The sequence below is a fragment of the Pundamilia nyererei genome, unplaced genomic scaffold, assembly GCF_000239375.1.
Source record: "Pundamilia nyererei isolate P.nyererei 1_Seehausen unplaced genomic scaffold, PunNye1.0 scaffold00007, whole genome shotgun sequence".
Taxonomy (NCBI): domain Eukaryota; kingdom Metazoa; phylum Chordata; class Actinopteri; order Cichliformes; family Cichlidae; genus Pundamilia; species Pundamilia nyererei.
In genome coordinates, this window is record NW_005187408.1 from 4,265,962 (window position 1) to 4,282,727 (window position 16,766).

Consider the following 16,766-nt stretch of genomic DNA (forward strand, 5'->3'; position numbering starts at 1 on the left):
GGAGAGCTGGGTTTTTATTTTGCCTAACCGCCTCGGCAGCTTGACACCAGTGTTTGCTAGTGTGGGTTATTTTTTTAAATTTTTGTTATGAAATATTCTCCAGTCCTGTGTAGCAGTTAAGCTTTACAAGGCGACTGGTATAATCCTGTGTAGACATAAAACTGACATAAGAGGAAAGGGCTGTATTTTGTATTTAGGCCTGTATGAATGTATCCACTTTGGAAGTAGCTATACTTAATTATGTTTTTCTTAACCCCCCTTTTTTGTATTGTTTTTTTCTAGGATGCTGCACAACAAGGGAACAAAGGAAACAACAGAAGCTTTGAACCAATTTTGCCATCTAACAAAGAGCCATAAAATCAAAATCAACATGGGATCCTAGATAAGAAAATCATTGTGACAGCATCTTTTTGTTGTTGATTACATTCTAGGAAATGTGTTGTCAACAGATAACTCTGTTGATGACTAAAGGTTTTTAGTTCAAGAAGGTGATGTTTTTCCGTGTGCAGTCGAGCTACCGCTATCAGGATTGTTTTGTGTCTTGTAAGCATATTAGGAGTCTGATGTTTTGCTTTGAGGGAGGCTGCTTGTGACAGAGCGGTGCTGCTGTGAGTGGGGATGTGGAATAAAACATGCACATAACTAGAGGAGTTCAGTCTGCCTCAGTATCACTGACAGGGCAGTCCTTTCTCCAGCGCACAGCCCTGCAGCAGCTCTACACTCTCCTCATGTGGCACTAGTTACTGACTGGCAGACTTGTCAGCGCAGCCAGGGGCCGACTGAAGCTGAACCTCAGCTGCGCCATGGCTTCATTGGACAATGATGAAACTGGGAGTGATATGTCTGAGTCTCTGGAGATCTGCGAGCTCCAGGACCAATACATGGAGCCAGAGAACTGCTTCAAGTCCAAAAGTCTACCAATCCTGAATGAACCTTGTCAACAGGGTGGCAAGGCTGCCAAGCCTCGGCTGGTCGGCACAGCCCACACTTGTGTGGCCCTAGAGGACAGTTGTGGGCTTCATCGTAAAACCCCAGACTCCAGCCAGGAAGAATCCCCCTCCTCCAGAACAGACTTCTCCCCCTCTATGTCCAGCATGGTGGGGCTCAGCAGCTCCCTGCCTGTGGAGGGCCACAGGGCCACAGGCTCCGGTGGCAGAAAATTTGGATTCTCCATCACCCGCCTTATCCGCATCCCAGCTAGAAGGTATGTGCAGGTCATCCTGAGCGACTCGCGCTGCTTCTTGTTCTGCATGTGCTACTTGACCTTCATCCAGTCCCTGATGGTCTCGGGCTACCTGAGCAGCGTCATCACCACCATTGAGAAGCGCTACAGCCTGCGCAGCTCCGAGTCCGGCCTGCTGGTCAGCTGCTTCGACATCGGCAGCTTGCTGGTGGTCGTCTTCATCTCGTACTTCGGCGGTAGAGGTCAGAGGCCACGCTGGCTGGCTGTGGGGGGTGTTGTTATCGCTGTAGGCGCAGCGCTGTTTTCCCTTCCCCACTTCATCTCACCACCTTACCAGATCCAAGAGATGAACTCCTCAGCGGGCCACGAAGGCCTTTGTCAGAGCAGCAACAACAGCGGCCGTGAACTGCTGGACGTGGCATCGTGCCCTCGCGACCAGGAGGGCAATGAGCACAACCTGTATGTGGCACTGTTCATCTGTGCCCAGATACTCGTGGGCATGGGGTCAACGCCAATCTACACCCTGGGACCCACCTACCTGGACGACAATGTGAAGAAAGAAAATGCATCTCTGTATTTGGGTAAGTAGCAGCAGAACAGGAGGCACTGCATTCAGAAGAGGATAAATCTGTTCCGTCCTCTAATCCACTTCTGTTTTCCTTGCTTATGACTGACATTTGCAAAAAGTCAAGGAATTATGTTTCAACACTAAAGCACTTAGTTGGTTTTGCTCAGCCCAGACTGGCTGAATTTATATAAATAAATCTGTAAAGCTTACAGACCGCTTTCTACGACTTGAGCAACTTCACAGTTAAACCGAGCAGCTCTGGTGTGTGGCTGGAAGAATGCCGAGACGCTGGGTTACACAGTCAGTGGTTTGTAACACAATTAGCATTGCTTACCCGAGCCTATTTCATTCCATTTGTTAATGGATTGGATGTTGGGAACGTCCGAGGCGGAAAGGTTATGAATTTCTAATTCGAGAGATTTAAAAGACTGCTTTTTAATTTGTTGGGTCATGTGATTTTTACAATGCATGCGTTTATACCTCAAGATTTTATCCCCCACTCTCATGCTCTGTTCTTCTGATTTAAACCTCTACGCCATGTGACCTCTGCACCACGCTGAGGTAAATACAGAGACTGCAAAGTCAACCTTAGGCCAGAGGCACACAAGAGATGAATCTGTACCAAGAAGCAGAACTAGGTTGCTTATGATTAATAGACCACAACTGGCTCTGTGTGTGCGCGTGTTTTCTCCAAGTTTTGTGTGTGCATGAAGAAGCCAGAAAAGACAAGGTTGTGTTTGAGGTGTTAGCAGACTGTTTTCTCTGTTCTTATGTGTACTTCTTCACAGGTTTCCTTTTATTTATCTGTGTCGGGGCTTTACCCGTCTCTTAATGTGTTTGCTCAGATTAATTGGATTTATATAGATGTACCGCATACTTTAAATAGCTCACGGAGTAGCTTATGACTGTAGTAATCCTATATGTGCACTGTAGCTGGGTTACCGCGACATGGGGCACCCTTCAGTCTTGGAGACGGCCACTAAGGCTACGTTCACACTGCAGGTCTTAATGCTCAAATCCGATTTTTTGATCAAATCTGATTTTTTTTGTCTGCTTGTTCACACTACAAATAAACTGTGACAGCAAACGCGTTCTAGTGTGAACCCTCAAAGCGGCCCGCATGCGCAAAAGAAGACCTCACACACAGCACGCTCTGTTTAGACCCAGAGCAAACAGTATTGTTTGACTGATGGCCCTTAATATAAAGACTTGTTTCAGACTTTACGTTTCCCAATTTTGCTTTAAGTTATAAAGTTATTTTGTTATTTACATATGGCCTAATAATGATCTTTATTGCTGTTTTAGAGAGGAGCGGTGCTTCAAAGGATAGCTGCAGATTTCTGTCAGAATCTGCAGATTATACAGTACAAATAAAATGTTCATGTTTCTCCAACGTTGTCTTCCCAGCTGTTTCACTGACATCTACACGGGATGGCCGGGAAGTGTTCGCGATGTCTTATCAGGCGCTTCTCTGGCGCTGATAATTGGCGTCTGTCTTGTGTCCGTGACATAGAAGACAGATTTAATGCGACATGAAACAGCAGTCGCTTTCTGAAACATCAGATATGTATCGGATTCAGTACCACATACGAAAGTGACCCAGATCGGATTTGAAAATATCGGATTTGTGCCGTTCACACTGTCATACCATGATCGGATATGGGTCGCATAGGGTCAAAAAAGTCGTTTCATTTTTGATTTTTTACACTAAAAACATCAGATAAAAGATAAAAACAAGCATTCAGAGATACAGAGAATATATGGTTGTTTTGTATAACTGTTCAAAACTCTTGAACCACTGACTGTTTTACTTGATTTGTCCACTTTTTGTCATCGAAATCGTTGATTATATGTTCACCGGTGTGCATGAGCATCTGTTTCAGTGACAGCTGACTACTAGTACTTTTGAAATTAGTGCCTGTTTTACCACTGAAATGAATTCACATCATTAGCCACGCTGCTGATGCTGGCCCAGTTATTTCAGCATTGCGCAGCCTACAGAGCATCAGTCCGCTCTGCTGCCTGCACTGTTGCCCTCGAGACCCAGTATTGATCAGATCCCTTCATCACAGCGACTCATTGCAGCATAGCTATCGAACCATCCACAAAAACAAGGCCCAAACGGTCTCAGACACCAACTTGCTTTGCCTTCATCCTGCTAAGGTATTTCCGCAGCAGATGCATTAGGGCTCAATATGCTCCCTGAGTCGTCCTGCTCAAGACGTCCCTTTGTGCAGATTTCCATCAAAAGCAGCGCTTGCTCTGATGACCTTGATGGCTATTTTGAGAGAGCTCACAAAGGGATAATCTGTTCACTCCAGTAAAGCATTGTTTGGAAAACCAGACATGTTCTGACATGTCAGAGGGAGCAGATAATCGGGGGGAAAAATGTACGTTATTTGTATTGTAGATCCCCAGAGAACCATGGTAACGCAGTTTCAGTAGTATCCACTTTGAGAACTCTTATCTTTCAGAGTGCAGACAGCGATGGCTTATCATGCTTTCTTGTGAATTTGAGTGTAAACATAACCTGAACAGAGGAAGGAGAAGAGACCTTACAGCAGGACTGCAGGTTTTCACCCAGAAAATCATTTTGTAAAAATATAGGCTAACCCACATCTAGAAGAAGACTCCCCTTTTCTCCCCCCTTCAAACCCATTAATGTAAACCCCATCTCAATTTGCTCTGCCTCAGAGGGGAGGAGTTGCTCTCTTTTGTAGGACAACATGCTTTACGTTGAAGGGTACTTCTGGTGTCCTTGGAGAGAGAGAAGGCATGCACATGTGTAAGAGAGCTGTATATATGATGCGTGTCTTTGTGTCTGCATGAGTACACAGAGCCCATCACTCCATTTCTCAACTCCGGCCCACATCTCTGGGGTAATATAATAGGGACGGTGTCTGAACTTTACCTTTTTTGCTCTACTTTCAGAGCAAATGGTGACATCAGTGTAGCATTTATGGTGTGTTTTGCCGCTCTCGTCTGTTTTCTAAAGACATGACTTGGACGGACACAGGGGCTACTACCTTTCCTCTTGTCTTTCCTCTTCTTTCGCTTGGACAGATTTACAGCATACCGTTCTTGGTGTTACTATGGTGAACGTTTGTCTGGGAAGTCACTTCATTTGTGTGATGGTGGCTCGTTGCAGTGGGTACTGTCGTGTGGCAGAATAATCATTTGCAATAGATGAATGAAAGAAAGATGTATTTGAAACACTTTTGTTCTCGTTATTTCTGTTCAGTTTACTCAGCTATTGTTGTGACTTGTTCTCTATAAGTAAAACTACCTCAAAGCACCTTATAGTTAAAAGTAAAGACCCTACAAACCCTTAACAATCAGAAGATCCCTATGAGCAAGCACTAGGCAAAAGTGGGAAGGAAAAACCCCCTTATAACAAGAAGGGAGGGGAGGAAGGACCAATTGTGGTTAAAGGGGAAAAAGACAGGAGAAAATTGTTGTTGTTTTTTTAATAAATGTCTCCAAAGAGATCCATAGAACTAATCAGTAATCGTGTTTGTCTTTGAAGATTTCCTCCATACCAGCCTTTGGGCTGTGGCTTAACCTGTGCTTATTAGATGCTAATGATGCAGAGAAGGTGTAATTGACGTGGAATAACTTGAGATGCTGGGTTTGATTTTACTGCTTTCTGCATTCCACAGTAACTTTCAAATGGCGTGCTTGAGCTAAATTTATAATAAAATAAACAGAAAACACTGATATTAAAACCTTTTGTTTATGCTCTGTTGTTCTTTAATAACCTTTCAGTGTCTAGACGTTGCTGTCTCTGGCGCTTGTAGCTAGCTACCTGCTTTACATACAGGATAAGGTTAATTGATTCCTCCTAGCTGTCATCCTCACGGCCTCTGCATTAAGTACTGTAGTTTGCAGTGCAGAGGTCTCTCTGAAACTTCCATCCCAGTTTCCATTATTGGTGTTTTTGAGTTATAAATTTTTTATTAGGTACTCATGGAAACCATGCATCAAGCCTCTGGAGGATGAATAAGAAATGAAGGAGGCAATGCACAGTTTATGAAGAGAGGCCTAAACAGCAGTGCTGTCTGCACGCTGACACACAGACACATGCTCACATGGACACAAGGGGTGTGTTTTCTGACAGATTTAGAAAGAACAGTTGCTCTCAGACTTTTCTCCTGCAGTGCGTGCGTGTACTGCAGCTTAGAGAGGCAACAGAGGAATGGACTGTTAAGTTTACAGTTTAAACCTCACTGTGTTTATGTATTTATTTTTTTGATGTAGGATTATCACCTGGCACGTCCCTTTTTCTGCTCACTCAGTCAGTTTCATTAAATTGTGTGTCCTGGTCTGCTTAGCAGCAGCCAAAGCAAATGCAGGTTGTGCACATAGTCAGGCAAACAGTGAAGTCCCCAGAGACCCCGCCTTCTCCCCGCTCCTCTCTGCCCCTCTGGGCTGACGGGCTCAGGTTTCAGGATCAGTTTAGGGTACACATTGATCTGTCAGAAGCTGGCACACATATAGAAAGAAGACTGGTCTCGTTTCATCGCCGTCCTCATGGAGGGTTTAAATTATGCCACACTGGCCCTGCAGGGTTACTCAGGAGCAGGCGACCTTTCTGTGGGGCTGCCAGCTCGGACTACTACTGTTACTATGACACGCCTGTGAACGACTGACCTCTGCGTGGTTGTGCTACTGATGACAGTGTGTGCATCAGGAAGAGAAGCGATGTTAAAAAAAAAAAAAGGTTCATGTGAGCATAATAATTTGTCTCCAGTGGTGGAAGTTCTTAACCGCAGCAATTGTAGTGTGTTGTATTTATTGCTTAACCTCATTGACCAGTGGCTGTTTTTCAGTGTGGTGGCCGGTTGTTTTGACAGTGTGGGAAGGTTCCTGGGGAAATGCCAGCAGAGTTTTTTGTGATATGAAGAATGCTAGAAGTCCTTTTGTTTTCAGCTATGCGGGAAAGAAATGCTTGCTTTGTTCTTGCAGCCTCTTTGGTGCATGTTGTTCCACCACATCCTCACTGATCCCTGACTTCTTTTTGGAAATCAAATTAAAAATAAATTCTCAGAAGACCTTTTGGTGTAGTTAAACTCTCAGAGCACAGAAACACTGTCGAGGATTGGGAACACTGGTGGTAGAAAACAAGACCGTGTTATGGGTATAACATAATTAATAGACACCCCAATAGAGTGATTATCTGTATCGCATTTGCTATTTAACTTGTTTAGGACTGGATCTAACTTATACCTAATTATTAATCTGCAGTAGGCAGTAAGCTTTTCCTTTGGCACCACTTCTTTGTAGGAGCTAAATTGAAAGCTGACTTAAACAGGATTGCAACCTTGCTCTCCCAGGTGAAAGTCCTCACTTTAAACCTATTGCACTCTTTCCCTTGCTCTCTCTTTTTTATTTGGGGGGGTTACATTACTCATCTCAGCTGATCTAATTTAAAAAGAGCTCTGATTGGCTGAGGTCTCCTGTCATAGACCAAAATTTCTGAAGCCTGAAAACAGTTTGTGCAGAAGTCTAGTCCCCCATCTGAGGACTTGGATCACGATTTAATGATAGTTTATTCTGGAATATTTAGTTGCTAAAAACATTTTCACCGTTACAAGTTACCTATCATCCCTCACCCCAACTTCTTTAGCTTTTTATATGGATAGCTTTGCTCCACTCAGCTGTCAGATCCTTCTGAAAGTGTTTTATTGCTTAAATACTGCAAGTAGCCACTTCCTTTTCATCGCTGCTGGATGAAAACCCTCAAAATAATTTCTGTGTATTTTCTGCTGTTAAGCTAATCATAACCGTGATGAGAAACATGGCCTTCCGTTGCCTGTTTTGTCCGGTCCGGAAATGAATTGGCGTCAATAATTGCCAGATGTTTGCTACCAGGGGTGCAGTATATCCTGCGATGGCCATCAGAACAGAGAGTACTGCTGCTAGCACACGCCATGTTCTCGGAAAGACGCATTGTCTGATAGAGCTGCTTTGGGTTTCCACGTAAGTGGCTTTTCTCTTGGGATCGCAGGGTTACACCAGCCAGACACCGTACAACCACATCAAGTTAAATTGCATTTCCTCCTCTCCTTCTTGTGCATGCTACCTCCTCTGCGCAGTGCAATCTCCATGTTGATGCAGGCTTCAGGGTGTTTTAAGAGTGTTGCTTTGCTACAGAGACGAGGGAGAAAAAAAAAAATCTCACTCCATTCCAGTGTTGTGCTCTCTTAGCGGTAGACTGGCTATTGTTCTTCTTGACCCCTGTGCTGCTCAGATGGAGAGTGAGCGAGGGAGGGTGGCTGGAGGGAGAAGTGCTAATGGGATTTACATAAGTGCAAGAACATGTGGAGAACAAAAAAAAGTTCTGTTTATGAAAATATTTCTGTTGCTGTTGTCCATACAGATGCCCAGCAGATCTTTTTTTTTTTTCTTCTCTTCACAAGAAGTGATTTATTTTTATAATGGTTTATAAATGGACATAAATCCTGTGTTGAGCCTTCCAGAGCTGCTCTGTGGGATGAGATGGATGTCTTTAAACGCTCTCTGACCTAACCCCATTGGACGCACTGTGCACAATGACGCGCCTTTCGGGAAGCGCCAAAAAAATAAGGCATTATGACCAAAAGCGTTGCCTGACAGCGGCACAGATGACAAGGGTGAATTTAGCGGTACGCTTTCACCTGTCTCTCGCAGCGATGCTGCCAGGCTCTGTTTAGCTTGTAAATGTAGCATTAATCTGGTCGTGCATTATGCAACACGGACTATTAGGCTACACATGCAACTGTGATACAGTTCACTGAAGAAGCAGTGTTTTGACAAGCGTCGTCCTCAGATGTTGGCAGCAGCTGAGTTTGCTCTTTGTGGCGAGGTTAGTGGGTTGGGAAGGTGTACAGGTACAACGGAGGATCCCTCTGCTTAGCACAGACACTTTATGCTACGAAAATGTTCATTTTTCACACTTTTGTTTCTGTTTACATGTGTGTGTGTGTGGGGGGGGGTACCTAGTTTTAAGGAGTTGGTAGGCTCCAGGTGTGACCCTGGAGAGAGCAGCTGTTGAGAGCTGGCAGGATGCTTGCCTGGGGGAGGGGGAGTACACATATATGAATGTGAGTGTGCACCTGCAGTTGGGGTGTGGGTTAGAATTGAGGGCTTTTGGGGGGGTGGCTGGTGGTGTGGGTAAGTATTCGCAGAAGGCTTGTACACTTGTTTTTCCTACAAGCTTACACTTACAAAAAAAGAAAAAAATGCAGGGCAGAAAAGTCTCATCCTCAACGTCAAGTATGGCTTCATACTCTCCTGCCACAGTGTGTAGGAGGCACTGCTGCAGAGCACAGTCCTTTTCTTACTTGCGTAACACCAAATTAATGAAATCTGAATAAAGCATGGCTGTGCTATGTAATCTTCACATCCTCTCGTCGTGCTCTCCTGTGTTGATTATATTCACCCTGTTAAGAGATCATTAGATCGCCTGTCATCCTTCAAGATACCCAGAAATCAAATTGTCTCAGGAGTTCTTACATGGCTGTGAATTGCAAAGCACACCTACAGGAATGAAAACAGCAGGATTTTTTTGTTTTGTTTAAGAATTAGCTTAGTGTGTGTGATTAATTTCCAAGTCATAAAGGGGAAATCTTTTAACTAGAAACGTCAGTTTGAGTATGAACACAACTTTTTCTTTTTTTTAAAAAATGAGCTCTTGAGTAGCAGAAGTAATAGTCCTAGTGGAGGATGTATTGAGGATGCCAAATAAATTCTGGGCATAGCTTTAGAGCCATGGAGCAGATTAGTGTGCCATGTCTGTCATTTACAGAAACTGAAAAGCTGCAGGTGCCAGCTTGTGGCACACTGAAAACCTAGCTCGCTGCTGTAATGAATTCACAGCTTCACCGAGTGTAATGTGGTTCTACCCTCAGCCCCCAGATGCCTCATTCATGGCCACTCATCAGCTGAAAGATTATTTGCCACCCTCTCAAATGTTGGAACATTATCTATGCACAGGCAAACACACAGCTTGTTGTGTTTCAGGCTGGATCTGGGACCCCTCCCCAGTATGTTCCTGTTGGCAGGGAAGAAATGAAAGGAAGGTACTGTAAAGGTCTCCTCAAATGTCCTTAAATGCTACAGCTCTGCTCAAAAGTTTCTCTATGTGATTATTCACAAAGTCACAGCACAGGCTTTAATTATACCATTAATCTCCTAAATCACATACATTTTTGTTGCAATTTTTTTACAAGGTGTTGATCTGAATGTTTCTTTACCTTTTAGAGAAACCTCTTCACTTATTAACCATAAACATTTAGTCTTGGATAAACAAAAAGTTGTCTACTTTCTGTTCAAATCTTGTAAAGTGAATGCACGAGAAGTCACAAAGAACGATGGATTAAGAGGAGAATCCAAAGATGATGATGGATTAGGCTGCTAAGTAAAAGGATTTGCTAAACGTGGCAGCACGCGAAAGACTTCTGAGAGTAAGTGAAGTAAAGTAAAGAAATAAAAAAAGGGAGGAGACGCAGTGGAATTAATCCGTTTCTCTTGAGCCCGTGTGCCTCTGAATGACATTTCATCACTAAGTCATTTAAAGAGAACCGTGTTGCTTTCATTGGCTTGTCACAAGGGCAGATTGTAAAGAAGAAAGATTTTCAGTTGTAACAGTGTTCACAAAAACACCCTTGCAGCTGCTGCAGCGTCACAGTTAAAGTAAATACACGGTACACATTTCTCACCCATAAATAACAGCAATACAGTAAATGGAAAGTGGTTCTAAGAGAGGAAATCCTACTTAAGCAGATTTGTTTTCCCATGCATTACTTAAACTTAAAATCTTACACAGGGCAGATTTGCATTCGAGGCCCACTCACACATTTTAATACATCACGGAAGAGCGGGCAGCTGAGCTGAGTCCTGATGTGCGTTGCTTGCTGGGTTTGTCATGTTCCCAGATGATTTTGAGATTTTTCTTTCTTTTTACCCTACCCATGCGTTCTTTTTCAGCTGTGCTCTCTCATCGCTTCATCCCCTTGAGTGGATTCTTTTATTTTTTTAGATCAGCAGCAGCAGATTTGAGGACTTTTGCTGCCAGTGCAGGACTAGAAGCCTTAGGCCAGCAATGGAATCAGCAGAAAATGGTCATTTGGTGTCAGACTGGGTCTGTGACGCAACTAATGCACGCTAGCGTGAAGCTGTGTGTGGGTGGATCGGCTCCCACGGGAGAGCAGTGGCATGCTGGAACCACTATTTCTTTTTGGACGTTGCTGACAGTCTGGTTAAAACGGTTAATATCTTTTATTCCCATCTTTTAGGATGTTTTTCTTTATGCTAATTCAAATAAATAGATAAATGTGTATGCATACATGGCTGGTTGAAGTGTTGCCTCACTGGCTGACTGACTACTGTACCTCAGGCTCTCTGCTGCAGCCGAGGAGCAGCTAAAAATAGAGAAAACCCCTTTCGTTCTTTTTTTCCCCCCCCTCTCGTTTTCTAAATATTTGATTTTGCCAAGTGGGCTTGGGGAACCCCTGCATGGAGCAGCTTTCATGAAAAATTCATTACATTTAGAATTTTTCCTGCACCCTACACAGCAAAGTGCTGTGGTATAACACGTAATAACAGAGAACACAGTTTCAAAGTGACGCAACTTGTGCCGCTTGACTGCAGCATGCACAGAATATTTATGAATGGGCCTGCACTTGCCTTTATTGTGTCTTACACTGGAGGCATCAATAATATACCATATTACCAGCATTTTTCACAGCTGGATTAGGCAAAAACGTTCATAGTTTGTTGTACAGAAACAGAACGTAGAAGAGGATGGAGGAGACAGGCAGGCTTGAGATGCTGATCAAGTTCTTAGTGCTCCTTGTGACTTGTCATGTCTCTGCTTAAGGGGCTTCCACAGGAATGCCTGGAGGTAAAGTGGTACAGAAAGTCTAACGGGTGGCCTGAATGTTGATTTCCTTCTGAACTGCTTTGATTGTGCAGTTCAGAAGGGTTCCCGGTAAAGACTTTGGTCTGGGTCTGTACCCAGCTGTGCTGCTGTACTGCTAGATCAAAGTTTTCCCCATTTAATCCATTAAGATCTTCACCGCTTTCGACACCTGAATGTAAATTCAAATGAAAACGCAGTTTAAAAAGGTGTAAATCTCATAAAGAAAATCGAAAAGTCTTGCTTGTTCAGCATGTTTTCATTCACTTTATCTAGAACATTTATAGAGTGCCAGCACTATTCCTACTATTCCTTAAATATAAAGATGGATATGTGTATTAATAGATCTGATTTGCATCATTAAACTAGTCCAGATTTAATGTTCTGTATAGCTATGCAATTAAATGAGGCTGTGCTTTGTTTGGGTGTCCCACGCAGATTTATGTTGTTATCTCAGATACGGTATCTGCCGGCTGCTCGACAGTGTTTGACTTTAATAAGTAGTCAGTCTGTTTTGGTTGCCGAAACTAGGAGCTGGCAGTACAAGGCATTCCTTTATCATTTCATATTACTAACACAGCGAATGTGCAAGTGTATTAAATGTAATCAGTTAGTAATAGTCGGCTCAGTTGTGCTTATGTTGCTTTCAGCTTTTTTTTTTCCTTTCATGCCTTATTCTCATGCATTTCCACTGCCAGTACTCCATCGCATTTTCTCTATCTGTTCATGCATGTCTCTTGATTTCCATTTAATTCTCCTCCCTGAACGTTCTTATCTGACTGGAAGCAGTTGTACAAGTATGTATAGAGAACTTTTCCCCCATTATTCACTTGGGGATAAACACATGCACGGTCTTGCAGAGGCAACTCATCCTTCAAGTCTGTGACGACGAATGTGTACTTCATTATAATTGGGACCACATCCATCCTGAAAAACATCATCAACACATAATAAATGGACTTAGAGATGTATGCCTTTTTGTGTATGTGTGTATCATATAAATAACTCATGCATATTAAAGCAGTCTGCCCCACTGGCCTCACTCTGTTCGTGTATGTGTGCCCTTTGGGTGAAACTGTAAGGTTAGGACTTGTAAGAAGACACTGCTATGTCAGCAAGTTGTCATGACAATGCCGCCATTCCCCTATTTCATTGTGTTTTTTCCTCCTCTTGTCTCTCGGGGTTGGAGAGGTCACATGACTGAACTGATCCCCATAATACAGGGATACATAGAGCAGCGTTTCCCTTCTGTGGCTCTTTTTCGAACAGCAGCCGCCGCATAGATCATCTATCAAAAACCCCACAAAAAACAGCTACTACACTTTCCAAAGAGCTTTAGGAACTCCACAGAGCAGCAAATCAAAATTCTGTGCTGCCATATCGCATAAAGTAGATGTTATTAAATAAAGTAGAATAACTCATTCTGAGGCTCAGTTGTTATCCTAGGCTAGAGTGAATAGTTAACGTGTGATGTATAGTGCCACATAAATCAACGTGGCAAAGCTCAAGTAACACTCACGAGACAACGTGATTGCATCTTTTTTAGAGAATCGGCAGCTCCCACGTAACACGCTGAATACGAACCCAAGGTCGTTCGCTTGCTGCCTGCTGCCTGCTATCCATTCCCGGGCTTGTTTAGAGGCTGACTGAGCGGTGTAGGCTAATGGCCAGGTGGAGCGCTACATAATTCATTGAAACGAAGCTTTGCAGCCAGAGAGCTGGAAAGAGAAGGATTACAGAGCGAGGCTCATACCTCTACAGCCTTTATTGCAGGACGGTTACAGGAGAGAAATAAATTCCCGAAAAACAAAGGAGATTTTTACTTTGGCTGCACGTAAACGTCGCTGCATAGAGTTTGGTTTTGTATATGTGGCTGTGTGGAGCTGTGCGACCTTTTGACCTCACTGACGATGCAAGCCTTGTCCTTTTTATTTCGTCAATGCGCTTAAATCAAATCATTAATCTGCGCTAATTAGTTTGACCACCAGGGAGCTGCTTCATTAGCCGCAATGTGCTTTCTCATCAGGTCCTGTGGCTCTGCATCCTCTGCTGCTCTGGCTGAGTCTCATTGGTGAGGAGAACACGAGGTCAGGAGAGGTCGTGGGGGAGGGGGGTGGAAGGTCACTAGAAGCCATTGCATTTTTATGGATGAAAGTCCGTTCTTATCATCTAGCTATTCAAGCAGCTTCGGGTGCCTTGGTGACTACCAAAGATGACGCCGTAAAAGCTGAAACGCAGTAAGACCGAGTGCAGTGAAAATCATCTCACCAATTCTTTCAATTCATTCTTCTTTTTCTCTTTGGCCTTCATTCATTCCTACGAGCTGTGAATGAGTCACTGCTGCTCGTGAATACAAAGGAACCGGCAGTGTGGAGGAGGCAGAGCGGAGACAACAGAGCAAAACTGGTCCCTGAAGGTTAGATGATGCTGCTGAGCAAGCTTTATCACTCAGTTACACAGCAGGATCAGTCACCGCGGACTGCACCCAAGCTTCTTCTTTTTTTTTTCTTTTGCGCTCCTTCTGTTTCTTGATGTTCGCTCTTTATTCTCACTCTCTGTCTCACATATTGTGACCATACATCACATTTGGTCAGATACTGAACTGGCAGCAGTAATCTTAGGCGCCTACCTTGCCCCAGCGTTTTAGAATTTGTAACTTTTTTACAGCAACACTGATTTTTGAAGCATTGTTTACTTTTCTGCAGAATCATCTTCTTTTGTTTTGCGTTTTTCTTTTTGCATTGACATACATATGCTTAATACCTTCTTATTAAATTCCTTCGCAGCCTCTGCATGCACTACAAGTCTGGACGGACATGGGTGTAAACTCCTGCTTGACTGGTTGGTAGACAAATAAAACGGTTTCTTGCTTTACTGCCTTTCTCTTTCTGGATTATTGTTGAGTAAATCTCCTCTCTTCTCCTCTGCCTGACACTGCTGTGTCCATCCATCACAAACACTGGAGCTGAACTGCTAAATTGGTGTCAGTGAAGCCGTTTAAAACCCTAACCTCACTCCTCCGTCACTCTTACACTTAATGCACCTTGCCTCCCTCCTTTCACACTTGCGGGTGAATGCACATTAGAGTTAATGTTTTTAAGATGCAGGGAGAGCTGACCTTGGATGCCAGTGAAGTCACTGAGTTGTAATTGAAACTGTGTGCTTCTTGTTGAGCTGTTTTTGGTGCTGGGGTGATTGTGTTTCCTGAGATTATGTGGCTCAGATGGATTCTGTTTGTGTATCTTAACATGTATGCGGTGTGACTACATTCTCAGTTTATATCTTTTGAGGCCTAGAAACCATGAAGGCTGAGCCGTTACCTCAGCCTACATGAAAGTCAAACTGAATAACCACGTGGATGATTTAGATTCCGACTTTGTTTAACCTAAGAGTGATAAACCAGTAACTGCAATGCAGCGCTCCTAACGCGGTGCCTCTACATGTGTAGAAAGCCACATCAAGTCTTAATATGTTGTCCTTCAGGTGCCGCTGGTGAAGGTCTATTGTGTAATTCAGTGAAATGAGCCTGTGGGCGCCATGCGTTCCTCATTGGCATGCACCCCTGCAGTCCACTGACGTCTGCCACCGCAGCATGTGTTGTGTGTGTGTCTTTGATGGAGCGCTGCTGCTGTGCCAGCATATTTCTCAATCCGATGCCTGTGCCCCGGTCGCCCTTCAGGCCCTACTATCTCGGCTCTATGCCAAGTGGGCAGGATAGGGCAACGACTAAGGTACAGTTTATGACCCGCCCTTTGTCCTTCAGTCAGGCACAACGGCGTTAACGTGATAGATGGCGTAGCAGGACAGACACAATCCCCCACCAAAGGGGATAAAATATGGCCGTCCTAACCCGGACCCCCACGTATGACGAGGATTGAGTTTGGAGGGCAATCAAAGGACCATGCTTGGTGCTTAACTTTTGCATGACAACATGCTGGTTGGATGCACCTGGTGTATTTGTGACTCAAGCCAGAAGGTGTTTACACTGTGATGTGTTATATTTGGGACAATGGAAAGGTCTATGAGACACTGGAACTATAACTAGTTATTTAGCTATACCCTTATACCGAGAAAGATTGCTAATGGAAGCTACCTACAGATTACAGTTGTCTGTATTTCCATGGAACAAATATAGTTTATTGACTAATGTAATGGGCAGTGAATAAAAAGAGGATTTGTGGATTTTCTTTTCTTGGATATTTGAAATTTGGAAAATGGGTTAATTAATGCTTTGCAACCCAATCTTTGTTTGCTTCAAGTTTGTCAAGCTTACAGTACTTAATAGTGACATTTAGAGTCTGTCTGATAGGAAGTTTTTAAGACAGATACTGATATTTAGTGAAGAAGAAGATCAGCCTGTAATATGGATCAGCAGATGAATCAGTGCGACTATGAGGGAGGATCGTGACGGGGGCAGATAATTTGAATCTGCAGCAATCTATAAAATGGCGTTTACCTACACATTCACCCTTGTCTTTAAACTCCACTACATTTCCCAGAATTCATGTGTGGTTTTTGTGAGACATTTTTAATTTCACAAAAGCCAAGGCACAATAAGACCTCTTATTGTCCCTGCCAACTGTAATGAACTGTTTATTGTCTCCAGGTGCTAATATCCTGTTGCACTGTGTAAATGCTTTGACTGCGGCAGTGAATCGACTCTCCGGGCAGCAGGATATGAGAAACGGCAAAGTGAAATGAGTTAAAAAGATCAAACGTGATAAAGGGAGAAAAAGGCAGGAGAAGCTTTAGGTGTCTGGAGAGGAAATTCTTCAGTTCATGTAGATTTTATTGGACTAAAACTTAACAGATCTCCAGGCTCACCCACAACTTGGTTATACATTTTAATATATGTGTTTTTTTAGATGTGTATAGGTTGTTTGTTTTCATTACATTTTTAAAAAATATATTTTTATATAGAAACTTTGAGCGCAGAGAATTGCTGTCTTACATCTTGTGCTTACTGTTAGTGAATGTCTGCTTTAGGTTGGCAAGAGGAGGCTGTTGAGCAATGTTTTCCTCTCTTCTTCTTTTACTCAGTGCTTTTATTTAAGGGAGCCTTGATTTAATTAAGTTTTGATGAGGATTTGGGCTTTAGAAATACGCTTTTTTTTTTT

The 16,766-nt window shown here is 43.3% G+C and overlaps 1 protein-coding gene across 1 annotated transcript in view; it reads left to right on the forward strand.

The window, feature by feature from the left end:
- Positions 1 to 16,766, forward strand: part of slco5a1 (solute carrier organic anion transporter family member 5A1) — a 36,322-nt gene that overhangs the window by 274 nt on the left and 19,282 nt on the right. The window contains exon 2 of the mRNA XM_005722585.1: positions 283 to 1,764. Coding sequence (XP_005722642.1) covers positions 804 to 1,764 — 961 coding nt within the window. The 5' untranslated portion in view covers positions 283 to 803. The remainder of the gene's footprint in view (positions 1 to 282; positions 1,765 to 16,766) is intronic.